Raw genomic sequence first — 18,530 nt, 5'->3', positions numbered from 1 at the left:
ACACACACACACACACACATAAACTGGAAAAATCTGAGTAAGACTGGGGGGCTGTATTGATGTCAATATTATTACTGTTCTATAATAACTGCAAACATTACCATTGGGGGAAACTAGGTGACAAGTACAAGAGTACCACTCTGTAATGTTTCTTAAAACTGCATATGGATCTACAATTATCTCAATAAAAATTTCAATTAAAAAAATCTGGGCTTAATGATTCCTTAAGGAAAGGTTTTATCATTGTTGTTTTATTAAAATTCAATTTCCCTAACAGTTTCAAGATGATTCTTTTTTTTTTTCAATTTTAGTTTAAGGAACTTTTGCTGGAATTTACAGAGTTCATGTAAAGCTTCAAATCAGCAAATGTTAACACTGATGGATATCTAATGATATTAAGGAATTACTGTTAGCTGGTTCTCTTTTTTTAAATGTGATAATACAGAGTTTCATCTTAACATATTTATACATGAAAGAGAAAAAAGGACTTTAAAACAGCTATTGTACTTAAAGGGAAAAAATGAACAAAATGGGAAGGAAAAGATTAAATGTAAGAAACAGAAACTTTACAAATGATAAATACAATATGTGAATGAAAAATCCAAAGGACAGGATTAAAAGATTAGTCACTGTAGGAGAACATGTCATAGAGACAGGAAGACATGGTAACAGAAAACAGCCATTCTGAAACATAGAGGGGGAAAAAAATATATGAAAACCCAGGGATACATGGGACAATGTAAAGCAGATTAACATATATTTACCTATCTTTAGAAGTTTGCTTATCAGGCACCACTAAGCGTACATGCTCTGTGAGGGGAGAATCTTTGCCTCTCTTGTTCACTACTGGAATAGGACATGGCACATAGTTATCAGTGTCACTAGATAACGTCCAAATTCTTTTCCAGGGTGGTAATATCAATTTTCATACTACAGTACCTATTTATATTCTTGTTGACATTTGATGATGTCTTTACTTTTTGCTAGTATAAGGGGTTGAACCTCACCAGAAATAATAGAAATATTAATTAAAACTAGATATTTTCCTGATATTTCCTAGAGATGCTGAACACATTTTCACGTGTTTAATATCTATTTAAATTGAAATACAGCTGATTCACAACATTACGTAAGTTTTAGGTGTACAGTATAGTGATTCAGTATTTTTTACAGATTATATTCCATTAAAAGTTATTACAAGGCAATGGTTATAATTTCCTGTGCTGTACAATAAATATATCCTTGATGCTTATCTATTTTATACATAGTAGATCATATTTCCTAATCTCATGCCCCTATCTAGTCCCTCTCCCCTTCCTGGAGGAATCAAGCTCCCTGACTTCACACCATACTACAAAGCTACAGTAATCAAAACAGTATGGTACTGGCACAAAAACAGAAATATAGATCAAAGGAACAGGGTAGAAAGCCCAGAAATAAACCCACACACCTGTGGTCAATTAATCTACAACAAAAGAGGCAAGAATATACAATGGAGAAAAGACAGTCTCTTCAATAAGTGGTGCTGGGAAAACTAGACAGCTACACGTAAAAGAATAAAATTAAAACATTCTCTAACACCATACACAAAAACAAACTCCAAATGGATTAGAGACCTAAATGTAAGACCAGATGGTATAACAATCCTAGAGGAAGACATAGGCAGAAGACTCTTTGACATAAATCACAGTAATATCTTTCTGAATCCATCTCCTAGAGTAATGGAACTAAAACCAAAAATAAACAAATGGGACCTAATTAAGCTTAATTAAGCTTTTGCACAGCAAAGGAAACCATAAACAAAACAAAAAAGACAACCTACAGAATGAGAGAAAATATTTGCAAACAATACGACCAACATGGGATTAATCTCCAAAATATATAAACAGCTCATACAGCTCAATATTAAAAAAAAACAAACAATCCAATCAAAAAATGGGCAGAAGATCTAAACAGACATTTCTCCAAAGAAGACATACAGATGGCCAAAAGGCACATGAAAAGACTCAACATCGCTAATTATTAGAGAAATGCAAATCAAAACTACAATGAGGTATCACCTCACATGGGTCAGAATGGCCATCATGAAAAAGTCTACATAAAAATGCTGGAGAGGGTGTGGAGAAAAAGGAACCCTCCTCCACTGCTGGTGGGAATGTAAATTGGTACAGCCACTATGGAGAGCAGCACAGAGGTTCCTTAAAAAACTAAAAATAGAGCTACCATATGATCCTGCAATCCCACTCCTGGGCATATATCCAGAGAAAACTATAATTCAAAAGGATACATGCACCCCAATGTTCACTGCAGCACTATTTACAATAGCCAAGACATGGAAGCAACCTAAATGTCCATCGACAGAGGAATGGATAAAAATGTGGTACATATATACAATAGAATATTACTCAGTCATAAAAAAGAATGAAATAAGGCCATTTGCAGCAACATGGATGGACCTAGAGATTATCATACTAAATGAAGACAGATAGAAAAAGACAAATATCATATCGCTTATATGTGGAATCTTAAAGAAAAAGAAAAAAGATACAAATGAATTTATATACAAAACAGAAATAGATTTTTTGTAATAAGCTACAAGGGAAAAAGAAACTACAACTGAAAAAGAATATATATATATATACACACACACACACACACACTTACATATAAACACGCACACAAATGTATACGTATAACTGAATCACTTTCCTGTACAACTGAAACTAACACAACACTGTAAATCAACTATACTTGAACTTAAAAAATCTTTTAAAAAGGGGACTTCCCTGGTGGTCCAGTGGTTAAGACTGCGCTTCCACTGCAGGGGGCATGGGTTTGATCCCTGGTAGGAGAACTAAGATTGACCTAAGATCCTGCATGCCGCATGTCACAGCAAAAAAAAAAAAACTCTAGCTCCATCCACATTGCTGCAAATGTCAGAATGTCATTCCTTTTTACGGCTGATTAATATTTCATCGTGCACACACACACACACATATGTATAAAACATGTCTTCTCTATCCATTTGCTGATGGACGCTTGCATTGCTTCCTACTGATCATTTTTATTTCTTCTGTGAATTCTCTGTTCACTGCACATTTTTTATTGGATTCTTTTAATTACTGATTGTAAGCATTCTTTAGAAATACTAGTATATCAAATGTTTTCTCACAGCCTGTCATGAATTTTTACTTTATATTTTGTCATGTAGAAATTTCATTCCTTTACTGCTATGCTTTTAATATTTGAATAAGACATCTTTTCTACTCCGAAGTCGTAAAAATATTTTTCTACATTTTCTAATAATTGTAATTTTTGTTTTTCATATTACTTAATCTATCTGCAATTTATTTTAGTATATGCTATGAAGTAAGGCTCTCTTTGTTTTTACTATTTCCCATATAAAAACACTGTGCCAACACTTATGAAATATTTGTTTTCCTTATTTCACTGATTTGTAGAGGCATTTCTGTGTGTCATATTCCATTTGTAGAGGAATTTTTGTGTGTCATAGTCCATGGTTATGTTTCTGGACAGTCTTTTCTGTTACCCTCTTCTACTGATCTATTCCGTAGTTTTATGTCTTCCTGTTTAGATCATACTGCACATTTTCTGTTAAGTTTATTTCTAGAAATGTGTGATAGATGGATTACATTAATGACCGCTCACTACTCCCTATTACCACTCTCTGAATGTGATGTACCAGCTCCTCCCAAAAAAATGCGAAGTATAATTTCCCTAATCCTGATTCTGGGTTCAGCCATGTGTTTTGGTTTCGCCACTAAAATGTTAACACAATTGATGAAATCAAGGGTTTAAAAAAGCCCTGCCTAATTTCCACTAGATCTCAGGTTCCCCTACCTGTCCTATGAGGACATGCCTGGGATGCCTGGGCTAGCCTGACAGAGAATGAGATCTACAGCAGAGCCACTCCTGTCATCCCAGCAGAGAATTTCCAACATTTTAATTTAAACAGTCTTTATCTATTTCTGTTATTAAAGTTTTATTACCGTTATAAACTGAGTCAAGTACTTTCCTCCCTTTCTAATCTCTAGAATAGGTTTTATAAATTAAGGATTATCCCATTCCATGAAGGTTTGGTCCAACTTTTCCCTAAAATTAGGTCTAACAGTTTTTCTGACCACTAATTTGATTTAGTATTTTCAGTTTTCTATTTCTTCTTGAGTTGATTTTGGAAATTTTTCATTTCATGTAAGTTTTAAACTTTAGTGGCTTTATAGCATTCATTTTCTTTTGAGTGAAAAGTCAGTTTTAAATAAAATTATGGTAATAGGGATATGAGAGATGCTGCTTTTTGGAGGGAATGAGGGTTAGGAATTTTCTTAATGCTGAAATAAAAACTTGACAACCCTATTACAAGTCCCCAAAATGGAACTATTGATCTACAAAGCATCCCTTTACCTGCACATTTAACACTTCAAATATATATTTTAGGGCATTTATACAATGAATTACTTAATAGTATCTGTATGCTTCTTATATTACTGCTAATAGGTCTTATTTAGGCTGACTCAATTCTCTATTCTAAACACATGTAACTACTTAGTATACTGTACTTTTGTACAGCTCGTTAAATTTGACTTACCCACTAATAATAACATCCATATTTTTTACACTAATTTTTCTTCTTTCTTTTCTCTCATTTATTTACAAACAAAATATTTAGTGTTACTGAATCCTATAAATTTAGGAGTTAAATTCTTATCAGTTCTTCAACTAACAAATAATTTGCTTCAAGTGATAATTCTACTGAGGATACATTAAAATAACTCTCCTAGGTGGCAGGCCCTAAGGAATATCTGGTAGCAGCAGGGCTCCCATGGCAGACGTGGTAGACACTGAAGAATAGGGCAAAAAAAGGAAGGAGGTTTCAATAATTATGAAAAAGTTGCAATGAACTTTAAAAAAAAAAAATCACTATATTTAATTTCAAATGACATGTATTTCATTTCTCTTGAGTAAACACCAAGGAATGGAATTACCAAGTTCATTATATGTCTATTGATGTGTTGAATAACACTGATTTATTTTCAAATATCAAAATTGAATGCCCAGAATGAGTCCCACTTGGTTGTGGTGAATAATTCTTATCATAGGGGCTTCCCTGGTGGCGCAGTGGTTAAGAATCTGTCTGCCAATGCAGGGGACACGGGTTCAAGCCCTGGTCCGGGAAGATCCCACATGCCGCGGAGCAACTAAGCCCGTGTGCCACAACTACTGAGCTCACATGCCACAACTGCCGAAGCCTGCACGCCTGGAGCCCGTGCTGCGCAACAAGAGGGGCCACCACAACGAGAGGCCCGCGTACCACAACGAAGAGGAGCACCGCTCGCCACAACTAGAGAAAGCCCTCGCACAGCAACGAAGAACAAACACAGCCAAAAATAAAGAAATAAAATAAATAAATTTATAAAATAATAATAATAATTCTTATCATATACTTAAAAAAAAATTCCACATCTAGAGGGAAGGTGGGAGGAGGACATTCTACACTGTCCTCATTAGAGCCTGACTTCATTTTCATACTCAGCTTTACATATCATTTCATTGGTTTTTATTAAAGTCTATAATGTATCTTGAAATAGTCTATGTAGATGACATTATTCCAAGAGCTGTAATATTTTTAGTACATGATAAAGTCTATCTAAGGAGAAAAAGACCAAAGACTACAGTATGTTCTACTGACCTAAAATTTTATATGGAGAAAGATAATTTTAAGAGTTCTAGGACTTCCCTGGTGGCACAGTGGTTAAGAATCCGCCTGCCAATGCAGGGGACACGGGTTCGAGCCCTGGTCTGGGAAGATCCCACATGCTGCGGAGCAACTAAGCCTGTGCACCACAACTACTGAGCCTGAGCTCTAGAGCCTGCGAGCCACAATTACTGAGCCCACGTGCTACAACTACTGAAGCCTGCGTGCCTGGAGCCCGTGTTCCACAACAAGAGAAGCCACCGCAATGAGAAGCCTGGGCACCGCAACGAAGAGTAGCCCCCGCTCGCCGCAACCAGAGAAAAACCCACGCGCAGCAACGAAGACCCAACACAGCCAAAAATAAATAAATAAATAAAATTATTATTTTTTTTTTTTAAAAAAAGAGTTCTACGTTAGACTTCTGCAATTTAAATTTTTAATGGGGACCTCCCTGGTGGTGCAGTGGTTAAGAATCTGCCTGCCAATGCAAGGCACACGGGTTCAAGCCCTGATGCGGGAAGATCCCACATGCTGCAGAGCAACTAAGCCTGTGCACCACAATTACTGAGTCTGCGCTCTAGAGCCCGCGAGCCACAACTACTGAGCCCGTGTGCCACAACTACTGAAGCCCGCGTGCCTAGAGTCCATGCTCCGCAACAAGAGAAGCCACCGCAATGAGAAGCCCGCGCACCGTAATGAAGAGTAGCCCCCGCTCACCGCAAATAGAGAAAAGCCTGCGCGCAGCAACAAAGACCCAACGCAGCCAAAAATAAATAAATTAATTAATTAATTAATTAAAAAAAATTTTAATGGACAGTAATGCTTATATCATCTTCCACAAATACATATACTTCATATTTTTCAAATTTTAAAGTACTATATTTCATAGCATGTGGTTTATAAAAATTAACCAATAAATATCTATGAAATAGTAACTCTAATTTCAGATACATGGTAGTAATTTTTTCCTAAGCAAGTAGTTTTGAAGTGCTCACTGGTTTCCTGCTTTTACAAATTGCTAGCAATGTATTCACTGTGATTTCAATTCTTACCATATATATGTTCAGGTTCCAAATCTGTATCTCCGGTTCCCTCCTCTCTCCTTAACTCCAAATAAGAATTTTCAAATGCCCTTTAGGTACTGGTCAGGTACCTTAAATAAAACATGTCTCGAACTGAAATTACTTATTCTCTATATTATTCAGCAAATATGTACCCATGCTATGGACTGTAGATACTGAGACACAGTTTCTTTTCTTGAAAGCTAAAATGTAGCAAAAAAACCCAAATATTTTCATTCTATTGGCTTCCTTCCTTCCTCAGTAGTGTTCCTTCTCAGTATCTTTTGTACCTTTCTCTCTTTCCTCCAGATCTCTTAATGTTGGGTTGCCACCAGGGCTCGTTCTTTAGTCCTCTTTCATATTCATGCCCTTGTTGACTGTATCTAATCTCAGGCTCTATATACTATCTACATGCTGGCAATTATCAAATATGTATAGCTAGCACATTTCCCTTTCGACTGAACTCCAAACCCCTAAGAACATCTGGATATCTTAAATGTAACATGTCCAAAAATGAGCTCCTGATTTTTTTCCACTAAAAATTACGAGTCCCAGAGATGTCCCCATCTCAGCTGGCAGCAATCTATCCTTCCACATGCATAGACCAATACCACTGAGATCATTCTTGACTCTTATCTCACATCCCACATCCAAACCATCATAAAATCTTGTTCACTCAACCTTCAAATGTATCTAGAGTCTGTCTACATCTCACTACTTCCACCACTATCACTAGAGGCGACTGAAATAGCACCTAAACTGGTTACTTTTCACCCTTGTACCATACTGTTTCTACACATAACCAGAGTAAACCTTTAAAATGCAAGTCATTTCATGCTCTGAATGACCTGACTCAAACTCTTCCAAATGATTCCATTTCACTGAGAGTAAATGTCAAAGTACATACAAATGCCTACCAGGCTCTACATTATCTGCTGCTCCAAATCCCTACCTTTCTGACCTCTATTCCTATCACTCTCCCATCTTGCTCACTATATTTTAGCTACCATAGCCTTCTGTTTCTCATACATGCTATGGATACTCACACCTTATAAACTTTACACTGGCTATTTCTTCTTTCTGGTACATTCTTACCTTAGAAATCTACATGGCTAACTTCCTCACTTCCTCAAGTCCTTGCTCAAGCCACTTTCTCAATGAGGCCTACCCTCAATGCTTGTTAGCCTGTCTCCAAAGAGAACTCTTTTTATCCTCGTGCATAAAGTATGCAGAACCTGAATTTTATCATGAGTTACTTAATTCTCTAACAATTTCAGCTACCTGTTCCTTTTTCATTCTCCCTTAACTTCAGTAGTGTTCCTTCTTTGTCATATACTCTTTTTATAAGAATTTGACTCTTGCTAAAACTCATTAAAATGAAGATACTATAAAACATGGCTATCCTTCTCATATTAATCTATTTTGGTTACAGAAGAGTTCTCCCTTTACTGCGAAGAAAGAGAAAATACCTCCTGAAATCTAGGAACTGGCCTTGTACTATCAGCTAGTCCTTGTCTTACTATGAACAAGCTGCATTCAAAGGGAGGTCTTAGTATTTTCCTGTTGAACTAAGCAATTTCACTGAATACCAATATTAGACGAGGCCATTCCTTAACCATGACAGATCAAGACAAAAGCAAATTTGTAATCATGTCTTGACAAAGATAAAATATGAACCTTGTCCAAGCCACCCCTTATCTTAATGAGTGACAGCTGCTTTTTTACTGATTATAATTTTAGTCTTGCTCTAATCTGCCCTCCCTATAGATGAGATTTATTAATATTCTCAATCACAGAATTACTCCTATTTCTTGACAGCATTCCATCCATAGCAAACCCTCATATTCTTAAACCTTCTTCCAATCACCAAGTACAAGCCCAAATCCTATAAGTCTTTTAGCACCCCCTGAGACTCCCCTTCCATCCCCATGGCTCAATCACATGTAATCCTGGTGATCTCTGTTTGGAGGGCATCAACACTCCTCCAATGCCCTAAATGTACAATATAAGTTAATAGTGGCTCCTTACTGTTTCTGTATTTTAAAGGCTAAGGTAATTAAATAGTACAGAATGTAACACTGAGTTCCAGTCAAAACAGGCTAAAGGAGAAATTGCAAACTCAGATGATTATATTGGCTAGGGGATAACAGGTGTATGGTTTGGATCAGTTATAACACAGTGAATGGTAAGGCCTATGGCAAGGCACAGTGACTGCACACCCCACGTATAGTCTACATTAACAACACACTTAGCAGTGACCAGTGATCACCAGCCTACATTTTTTAACTTCCAGGTCAGTTTAACACATGGTTTTTCTTCTTTCATTATCTTAAATAAGCTGATTTATTAAAACAGCTGAACTTAAACATTAACTATTAAGCAAATTAGCAATTTTAGAAATTTTAAAACACAGAGAAAAATAGTGACTTCCCCAGCAATCTACAATTTCCCTTGTAATCAATATAACTTCTTTGAACTTAAAGTGAAGAGGCTTTTCCAACATTTCGTCCCCAATCATCAGATTTTCTCAGGTTCAAGGAACTGCTTTCTGTTCTGACCCACAAACTTTCAACCCATTCTTTCTGGACTTTTGGACTCGATTTTTTTAAAAAAGGCCTAATTAACCTCTCTAGCATTCCCATATCAGACAGAAAGATCTGAGCCACTCTTTCTGGTTTCTTTGCCTTACAATTCCTAGCTTTTAATCAGTGTGCTTATATAGAGAGAATTAACAACTAGATAGTCTTCATTTCTTTTCTCTCTCCTCTCCATCAGCTTTCTCTATCAACCCCTTTCGCAAATTGTTTTAATCATCATCCCTATTGGTCTTCTCAAGAAGACAGGCCATTTGAACACAACGGATGATAATTTCTCTAACACCAGTTGCTATCTGCAATCGCTTGCAATAGCAGCTTGGTGAGCTTTTCATTTCTTTAAAAATCTAACAACAGGGCTTCCCTGGTGGCTCAGTGGTTGAGAATCTGCCTGCCAATGCAGGGGACACAGGTTCGAGCCCTGGTCTGGGAAGATCCCACATGCCGCGGAGCAACTAGGCCCGTGAGCCACAATTACTGAGCCTGCGCGTCTGGAGCCCGTGCCCCGCAACAAGAGAGGCCGCGATAGTGAGAGGCCTGCGCACCGCGATGAGGAGTGGCCCCCACTTGCCGCAACTAGAGAAAGCCCTCGCACAGAAACAAAGACCCAACACAGCCATAAATAAATAAATAAATAAATAAATAAATTAAATTAAAAAAAAAATCTAACAACAAATCAAAACTTTAGACATGAAAGGAAAGAGCAAATTAAGACTCATAAACTAACACTCTAGTTTTATCGTAGAATATAAATGATAAAAAAAGAATTCCATACAAAATGAATACAAATATTAATACCTTAAATTTATATACATCCTATACATAGACTAGTCCACAATTTGGTCGGCAGTCTCATGAGGCAAGACGGGACGTGGTAATATTGATAATATTATGTATAGTCTAACCAAGAATGAGATTAATTCCCCAATATAACAACAGGGCAAATAAACAGAGAAGCAATGATTAGAGTACAATTCTTCTTTTTCCTAAATAAATGTTTTAATCACTAAACCATGTTACTTGACCAGTTGAAAAACACTGGAAGAAATATGTGAAAGATCAGAAACTAAGAAAATGTGAAAGTAAAAATCCTAAAACAAGTGCTTTTAAATAAATACAGCTTGCTGAAACACTAATAAAGTATGCCACAATGTTTCCTGCCTCCTTCCAAGCAGGGCACGTAGATAATAAATATGAAAGCAGCATCTGGTATATTAAGATATACTAGAATATTATTAGATTGAACTGATAAAAACACCTAAAAGGAAAAAATAGTAGAGCTTGGATACAAGATTAAAGCATCTTATGCAAGATTTAACACGATGAGATGTTGTAATATAGAAAAAATTTAGGGGTAATTCAATTTTCTCATTCAGAATATAAGATGAAACTCCCATCTATCTCTAACATAGTGGTCATCTTAATACTAAATGTAATTTTAATACTTCCAAAATCTGATAAACGCTACTTTCATTTAGCGTGCTATCCTCTCTTTTAAGCAAGTTGTTACTTAATCAAATACGCAACTAGCAAAACTCAAATTTCTCATAACCAACCACATCAACTATAATATGCATGCTATTTTCTTGTTTTCAGTAACGTAGCTGGAGTTCCCTGGTGGCCTAGAGGTCAGAATTCTAGGCTTTCACTGCCGTGGCCCGGGTTGAATCTCTGGTCGGGGAACTAAGACCCCACAAGCCACAGGGCACACCAATAAATAAATAAATAACATAGACTTGTATAAACATACACTTTAGGGTTACATATTACAAGTTAGTTAAAATAATCTCAACTCTCTAAAAGTAAAGTGGGTTAATTACATCAGTTGTAATGATGACTATCAGATTAGGAATTAGGAATTAGGAATACCATAATTTTTATCAGTCAAGGTAATGGTTCCGACATTATCATAGTTTCTTGTCTCTCTTCACTAGCTTTTTTCACCATCAATGAAATGCGGTTGCATTTAGACATCAGTTTAAGACCAAAAAGAGAAAAAAAAAGCCAAGGAAACAAGTAAAAGGCAAGGGACTGATTCTGCCATTTAAAAAACAGATGAGGGCTTCCCTGGTGGCGCAGTGGTTGAGAATCTGCCTGCCAATGCAGGGGACACGGGTTCGAGCCCCGGTCTGGGAAGATCCCACATGCCGCGGAGCAACTAGGCCCGTGAGCCACAATTACTGAGCCTGCACGTCTGGAGCCTGTGCTCCGCAACAAGAGAGGCCGCGACAGTGAGAGGCCCGCGCACCGCGATGAAGAGTGGTCCCCACTTGCCGCAACTAGAGAAAGCCCTCGCACAGAAACGAAGACTCAACACAGTCATAAATAAATAAATAGATAAATAAAAGAACGTGAATTTCTTTAAAAAAAAAAAAAACATGAGATCACATAGAAAGAGAAGAAAGGAATAGATAAATCAACTTAATTTTTAATGAAAATAAATTGTAAGGTTTTGTTGGCAACAATTACTAAAGCCATTCTCTTTCAGGGCAGAATATTCAAGTGCTTATCCTAAATCTTTTGGTCACATAGAAATTATCTCCAACTCCTCAAAAACACAAGCTGACACAATTGTACAAAGCAGGTTTTCAATATAAGCAAGAAGGAACTGCTGAAACTAGAATGAAAAAAAGAGAAACACTACAGTTCAATAGGTTGTCTTAACTCAAACACATTATTCTTCAAGAAGTTGCATGAAAGTCTAAGATATTAATTTAATGATGCTGCAGGGCCATAATTGCACCATTCTCAATTTAGAGTAATAAGTCTGGAGTTAGTGCATTTTCAGGAGGATATATGTAAGCGTGTTCATTATTGAGCCAAGTAATAGTCATATCATGAAGACTAGTTACATGGGTTACTAGCCTCTCCCAGGCGCATAGAGTTTTATCAATAACACCCAGATTATTTCAGGTCTCTTTCCTTACACCTTAACATCTCTCATTTTAAAAGACCAAAAAGTTGGGGCTTCCCTGGTGGCGCAGTGGTTGAGAATCTGCCTGCCAATGCAGGGGACACGGGTTCGAGCCCCGGTCTGGGAAGATCCCACATGCCGCGGAGCAACTAGGCCCGTGAGCCACAATTACTGAGCCTGCGCGTCTGGAGCCTGTGCTCCGCAACATGAGAGGCCGCGATAGTGAGAGGCCCGCGCACCGCGATGAAGAGTGGCCCCCGCTTGCCGCAACTGGAGAAAGTCCTCGCACAGAAACGAAGACCCAACACAGCCATAAATAAATAAATAAATTAAAAAAAAAAAAAAAAGACCAAAAAGTAGAAAAGATACCCCTTTGGAGTGGAAGGTTACACTTGATGACTTCTAAAGTCACAACAGTTCCGAAGTTCTATAACACTACTTAACTGTCAGCATATGCAGAGCACAATGTAATGGATCAAGTTCATTTACTTTGGAATTTATCAAGCAATACTTGCCACTCTATTAAGCACAAGGAATGGAAACAAATTTCAAACTGCCCTTAAAGAGAAGTTTCAAGCTGAGGAAATTTATTTAACCTAAAATAAAATCATAAGAAAACTCACACAAATTAAAAACCAACTGACCCGAACTCTATAAAAATGACAGTATCACAAAAACATGGGCAAACTGTTCCTGGTTTTGAAAGATCAAACAGACACAACTGAATGCTATATGTGATCTTTAACTTGAAGGTGGGGGTAGGGTGAGCAAATAGCTAAAAAGGGCATTATTAGGCAACAGGGAAAATGTGGTGTCAAATTTCTTGAGCGTGATAATGATATTGTGGTTATGTATAAGGATTTCCTTGTTCTTGGGAAATGCTTATTCCAATATATTGGAATATATGCTCATTCTAAAATTTTCAAGTGTCTACTTCTCTCTCCCTCCAAGGTAAGCACTTAACATTTTGGAATATATTTTCCATACTTTCTTCAACGTTTATCAAACTAAACAAAACCACGACTGTGTGCCCCAGGAGAACAGTGACCATGTCCTTTTACTTTTCATCATTAATTGTAATCCAACTCCTAATAAAGTATTTGGCACAGAGTGGTCTCTCAATAAATATTTGTTGATGTTCAATTCGTTTATGTTGCACAACTTTTTTTTTTTAACCTTTACCACTACACTGTGAATATTTTATGTCAGTATTGATGGAGCTACATTACATTCCACTCTTATGGATGCATCAAATTATGTAATCAACAACGGACATTACAGTTAGTTGTTACTAGTTTCTCACCATCACAAACAGGGCTGTAAATATATACAAAAAAAAGAGATATAAGGATATATAAATATGTACATGCATTTACCCACAGCATTTTAATTAAACAGTCATTTTAAATTGTTTATACTTACTCTCTGCCTTTAAGTTCTCATAGATCATTTATATATATATGAAAGCTAATTATGATAGTACATTACAATCTGACTTTTTAATTCTATCTTTTTATTTGCTAAAACACAATAGAAATTTTAATAATATAACATGTTCCCAAGTACAAAAAGTTAGGGGGAAAAAAAAATCTTACCATTCTTGCTGACATCCAGTTCCCTGAGATTAATGAGATTTGCAATAGATGCTGGTAATGTTGTTAAATCATTATCTGGCAAACTCAGTTTGTGTAGAGACTGACAGTTAAAAAGTTGCTGTTGAAACAAGGTAGAGAAGGATTTTTATTATTCCTTAAGTTTCCTTAAATATTTCATTGATTAACCTTTACACAAACAAATATTATTAATGTCATTAAAACTGAATGAGTTATACCTACACAAATACCAGGGAAGATCTCTTATTATTTTATGCTATTATGGATCTGAACACAATTGGACTACTCAGAATGATTTATATCCTCACACTTCTGCCCTGGGTGAAATGCACTTAGTGAAAACAAGTATATGGTGTATTTTCTGCTAAGGTCATAAAAAATAAGTGGCTGTTAAATATGGTAAACTTTGGATCCTGTATTCCAAGCATCCTTATTCCAAAATGAAAGTTTATATAAATGAAATTCAAATATGTACAACTGATTTTAAATGACTTAAAATATAGAATTCTGATTTGGGAAAACAAAATAAATAAGGGAGCAAATATACTGTTATGCTAAAATCACAATAATGAAATGTGACCAAAATATATTTAACCAAAAGCAGTAAGTAAATGGGCTACTTCTAAGCCCCACACCAAAAAACTGTACAGAGCATAGAGGATTTTTAGGGCACTGAAAATACTGTTTGACAGCATAATGATGAATACGTGTCGTTATATATTTGTCCAAACCCACAAAATGCACAACACCAAGAGCAAATCATAATGTAAACCATGAACTTTGGGTGATTATGATTTTTCAACATAGGTTCATCAGTTTTAACTACTCTGGTGGTTTAACCACTCTGGTACCACTCTGGTGGGGGATGCTGATAAGGGTGGAGGCCATCCATGTGTGGGGACAGGGTATATATTTGGGAAATCTCTAGACCTTCCTCTTAATTTTGCTGTGAATCTAAAATTATTCTAAAAAAGAAGAGTCTTTAGAAAAAAACAAAACTGTGTGCAAGATGGCACTGAATAAGTCCTATTTAAGAAGAGCATTCTTCCAAAAATGGAAAATTGCTAGGCATGATAAATGATTCAGTTATTTTCACTATCATAGCAAGCCTCTCTCTTTTCAACACAGTCCCCAGACTGAGACCTTGCTGGTGGTGATTAGAAAAAGGGACTAATTTTAGTCTTCCATTTTCTCTAAGAGAACTAGCTAAGGAAGATAAATTACTTGCTGAAAAACAATATACAAGGGAACAGTCAATTATAAAGCACCCTATTACAACTTAGGGGAGAAATTCATGAACATGCAACCCACAACCTTTAATATTTTATCCACATCTATATACAGATTTCTTTACAAGACAATCTTGGATAGCACTGCTTTCAAAATGATTTTACCACTGGCCACCCAAAGAAAACCTTCTTCAAAACACTGCTGCCATCCAGTGTGTATATACACACACACACAAATCTAAAACAAATATTTTAAGTTACAATAGATACATGCAACCCTCTTTATTTTCTACTCTATGACAGTTAACGTTGCCAGATAAAATACAAGATGCCTGATTAAACTTGGGTTTCACATAAACAATAATTTTTTAGTGAAAGTATGTCCTATGTACTGCATGAGATACACTTATACTAAAAAATTATTCACTGTTTATCTGGAAAGTGTAATTTAATTGGGTGTCCTGTATTTTTTATTTTCTAAATCTGCCAGTCCAAATAATAGTTCATTATTCGGAAATGCCCCATATATTAAATTGATTTTTATGAGCCACTAATAAGTCTTTACCCACAGCTTGAAAACCACTGTTGTGTGGGTGGTAAAGCTCTCTGACAAAACTATCGTAGCTTTCCGCGCAACAATAAGAAACTGAGTAGAGGATGAAGATGGGTTAGAATTTAAGGAAAAAAAAGTAGCCGCCACTAAAAAATTTTAGCAAAGAAGTTGTTAATGTGAGATGATGTTTCATGGCAACAAACCTATTTTCTCCTGCTAGTTGCTCCTACATTTCAGAAACGTTAAGTCCTCCAAAACTTTTCCAAACAAACTGAAATGGGGAAAACAGAATACTACCTCTACAAAGCTGTTAAAAAGCAAAATTCTGATGTGATAACTGAAAGGACAATTTATCCTCAATAACTATAATGTAGATCAATGTCTCAGGAAAACTAGAAAAACATTAATTTCAATTCTTTGTCTAGTTAAATCTATTGGCTGCAGAAATTGTGCAGTCTTATTGTCTACCTTAGTGGCTAAGGTACTGGAATTAAATACAAAATTTTAAATTATTTGCACAAGTATTTAAGCAATTAACTTGAAGAGATAAAGGTTAAAAATTCTATTTAAAAAAATTTGAGTCATGTTGCACACCATAAGGTGAAAGTAAACCAGAAAAAGGGGAAACAATGCCCATATATATATATATATATGCAGCATTATGGCAACATTGGGAATATCATATTTATAGGCATAAAAATAACCAAAGGCAATTCTTGAAAGACTGGATTAACATACCTTTGGAAGCTCTTCAATCTGATTAGCATCTAAGTAGAGCTCCTCCAGAGTTTTTTCAAAAGTAAAAATCTCTTTGGGAACCTGTTCCAAACTGCAATGAGAATAATCAAGAGTAGTGACGGTCTCCTCTTCTCCTCGTAGACAACGACATGGTACCAACCGCACAAACAAACTTCGTTTTGTAGTCATTTTTAGACACTGCAATATACAAACAAAAATAAATTTAGTAAAAACATGTATTATAACAATTTTTCAAAACAAATTATTCCAATTCAATTCTCACAGTTTACATATCACAGATAAATATCTCCTCCCCAACACACACTAAATAGAATGCATTTAACATTGCTTTACTATCAAATTTTATATATAGTGAACATCAAATTAAACTCAAGCACTTCTGTACTTCACAAAATGATCCATTAAGTAACCAGTTATATGCTTCTATAAGCATATAGACCTGCCTCCCAGAGTAATGAAAGTAAAAACAAAAATAAACAAATGGGACCTAATGAAACTTAAAAGCTTTTGCAGAACAAAGGAAACCATAAACAAGACGAAAAGACAACCCTCAGAATGGGAGAAAATATTTGCAAACGAAGCAACAGACAAAGGATTAATCTCCAAAATATACAAACAGCTCATGGAGCTCAATATCAAAAAAACAAACTAATCAAAAAATGGGCAGAAGACCTAAATAAACATCTCTCCAAGGAGGACATACAGATGGTCAAGGGGCACATGAAGGATGCTCAACATCACTAATTATGAGAAATGCAAATCAAAACTACAATGAGGTGGGACTTCCCTGGTGGCGCAGTGGTTAAGAATATGCCTGCCAATGCAGGGGACACGGGTTCGAGCCCTGGTGCAGGAAGATCCCACATGCCGCGGAGCAACTAAGCCCGTGCACCATAACTACTGAGTCTGCGCTCTACAGCCTGCGAGCCACAACTACTGAAGCCCGCATGCCACAACTACTGAAGCCCACAGGCCTAGAGTCTGTGCTCCGCAACAAGAGAAGCCACCACAATGAGAAGCCTGGGCACCACAACGAAGAGTAGCCCCCGCTTGCCACAACTAGAAAAAGCCTGTGTGCAGCAACAAAGACCCAATGCAGCCAAAATTTAATTAATTAATTAATTAAAAAAAAAAAAAAAACTACAATGAGGTATCACCTCACACTGGTCAGAATGGCCATCATCAAAAAATCTACAAACAAAAAATGCTGGAGAGGGTGTGGAGAAAAGGGAACCCCACTGTGGAGAACACTATAGAGGTTCGTTAAAAAACTAAAAATAGAACTACCATATGACCCAGCAATCCCACTACTAGGCATATACCCTGAGAAAACTATAATTCAATAGGACACATGTACCCCAATGTTCATTGCAGCACTATTTACAATAGCCAGGACATGGAAACAACCTAAATGTCCAATGACAGATGAACAGATAAAGAAGATGTGGTACATGTATACAATGGAATATTACTCAGCCATTAAAAGGAATGAAATTAGGTCATTGGTAGAAATGTCGATGGACCTAGAGTCTGTCTTACAGAGTGCAGTAAGCCAGAAAGAGAAAAACAAATATCGTATATTAACACATATATGTGGAATCTAGAAAATGGTACAGATGAACCTATTAGCAGGGCAGGAATGAGACAAGACATAGAGAATGGACATGTGGACACGGGGGTGGGAAGGGGAGGGTGGGATGAATTGGGAGATTAGGATTGACATATATACACTACCATGCGTAAAATAGATAGCTAGTGGGAACACGCTATAAAGCACAGGAAGCTCAGTTCAGTGTTAGGTGATGTCCTTAGATGGGTGGCATGGGGGGGGTGGTGGGAGGGAGGTCCAAGAGGGAGGGGATATACGTATACATATAGCTAATTCACTTCGTAGTACAGCAGAAAATAACACAACACTGTAAACCAATTATGCGCCAATTAAAAAAAAATTTTTTTAAAAAGAACCATGCTTTATTAGTCTGCTCATCCCCAACAAGAAAAACCCTAATACAACAAAGATATTTCTTTAATTTCTGACTAAGAGCTGTTTCTCAATTAAGAACTTGACTCTATGCAGTTCTGAGTAGAAAGTGG

The 18,530-nt window shown here is 36.4% G+C and overlaps 1 protein-coding gene across 13 annotated transcripts in view; it reads right to left on the bottom strand.

Moving 5' to 3' along the window:
* The window catches only part of ERBIN (erbb2 interacting protein), a 110,919-nt gene that overhangs the window by 54,013 nt on the left and 38,376 nt on the right, over positions 1-18,530 (bottom strand). For all 13 annotated transcript variants that reach the window (XR_005019455.1, XM_036848760.1, XM_036848756.1 and 10 more), the window contains exons 3-4: positions 16,416-16,613; positions 13,878-13,995 (exon numbers count right to left, since the gene is read on the bottom strand). Coding sequence is in view for 12 of the 13 variants with exons in the window: in XM_036848756.1 (XP_036704651.1) it covers positions 13,878-13,995; positions 16,416-16,613 (316 nt within the window). In the remaining variant the exon portion in view is untranslated. The remainder of the gene's footprint in view (positions 1-13,877; positions 13,996-16,415; positions 16,614-18,530) is intronic.

The sequence above is a fragment of the Balaenoptera musculus genome, chromosome 3 (genome assembly GCF_009873245.2).
Source record: "Balaenoptera musculus isolate JJ_BM4_2016_0621 chromosome 3, mBalMus1.pri.v3, whole genome shotgun sequence".
Lineage (NCBI taxonomy): Eukaryota > Metazoa > Chordata > Mammalia > Artiodactyla > Balaenopteridae > Balaenoptera > Balaenoptera musculus.
The sequence above is the reverse complement of the archived record's forward strand: the minus strand, read 5'-3'. Positions and strand labels throughout refer to the sequence as shown.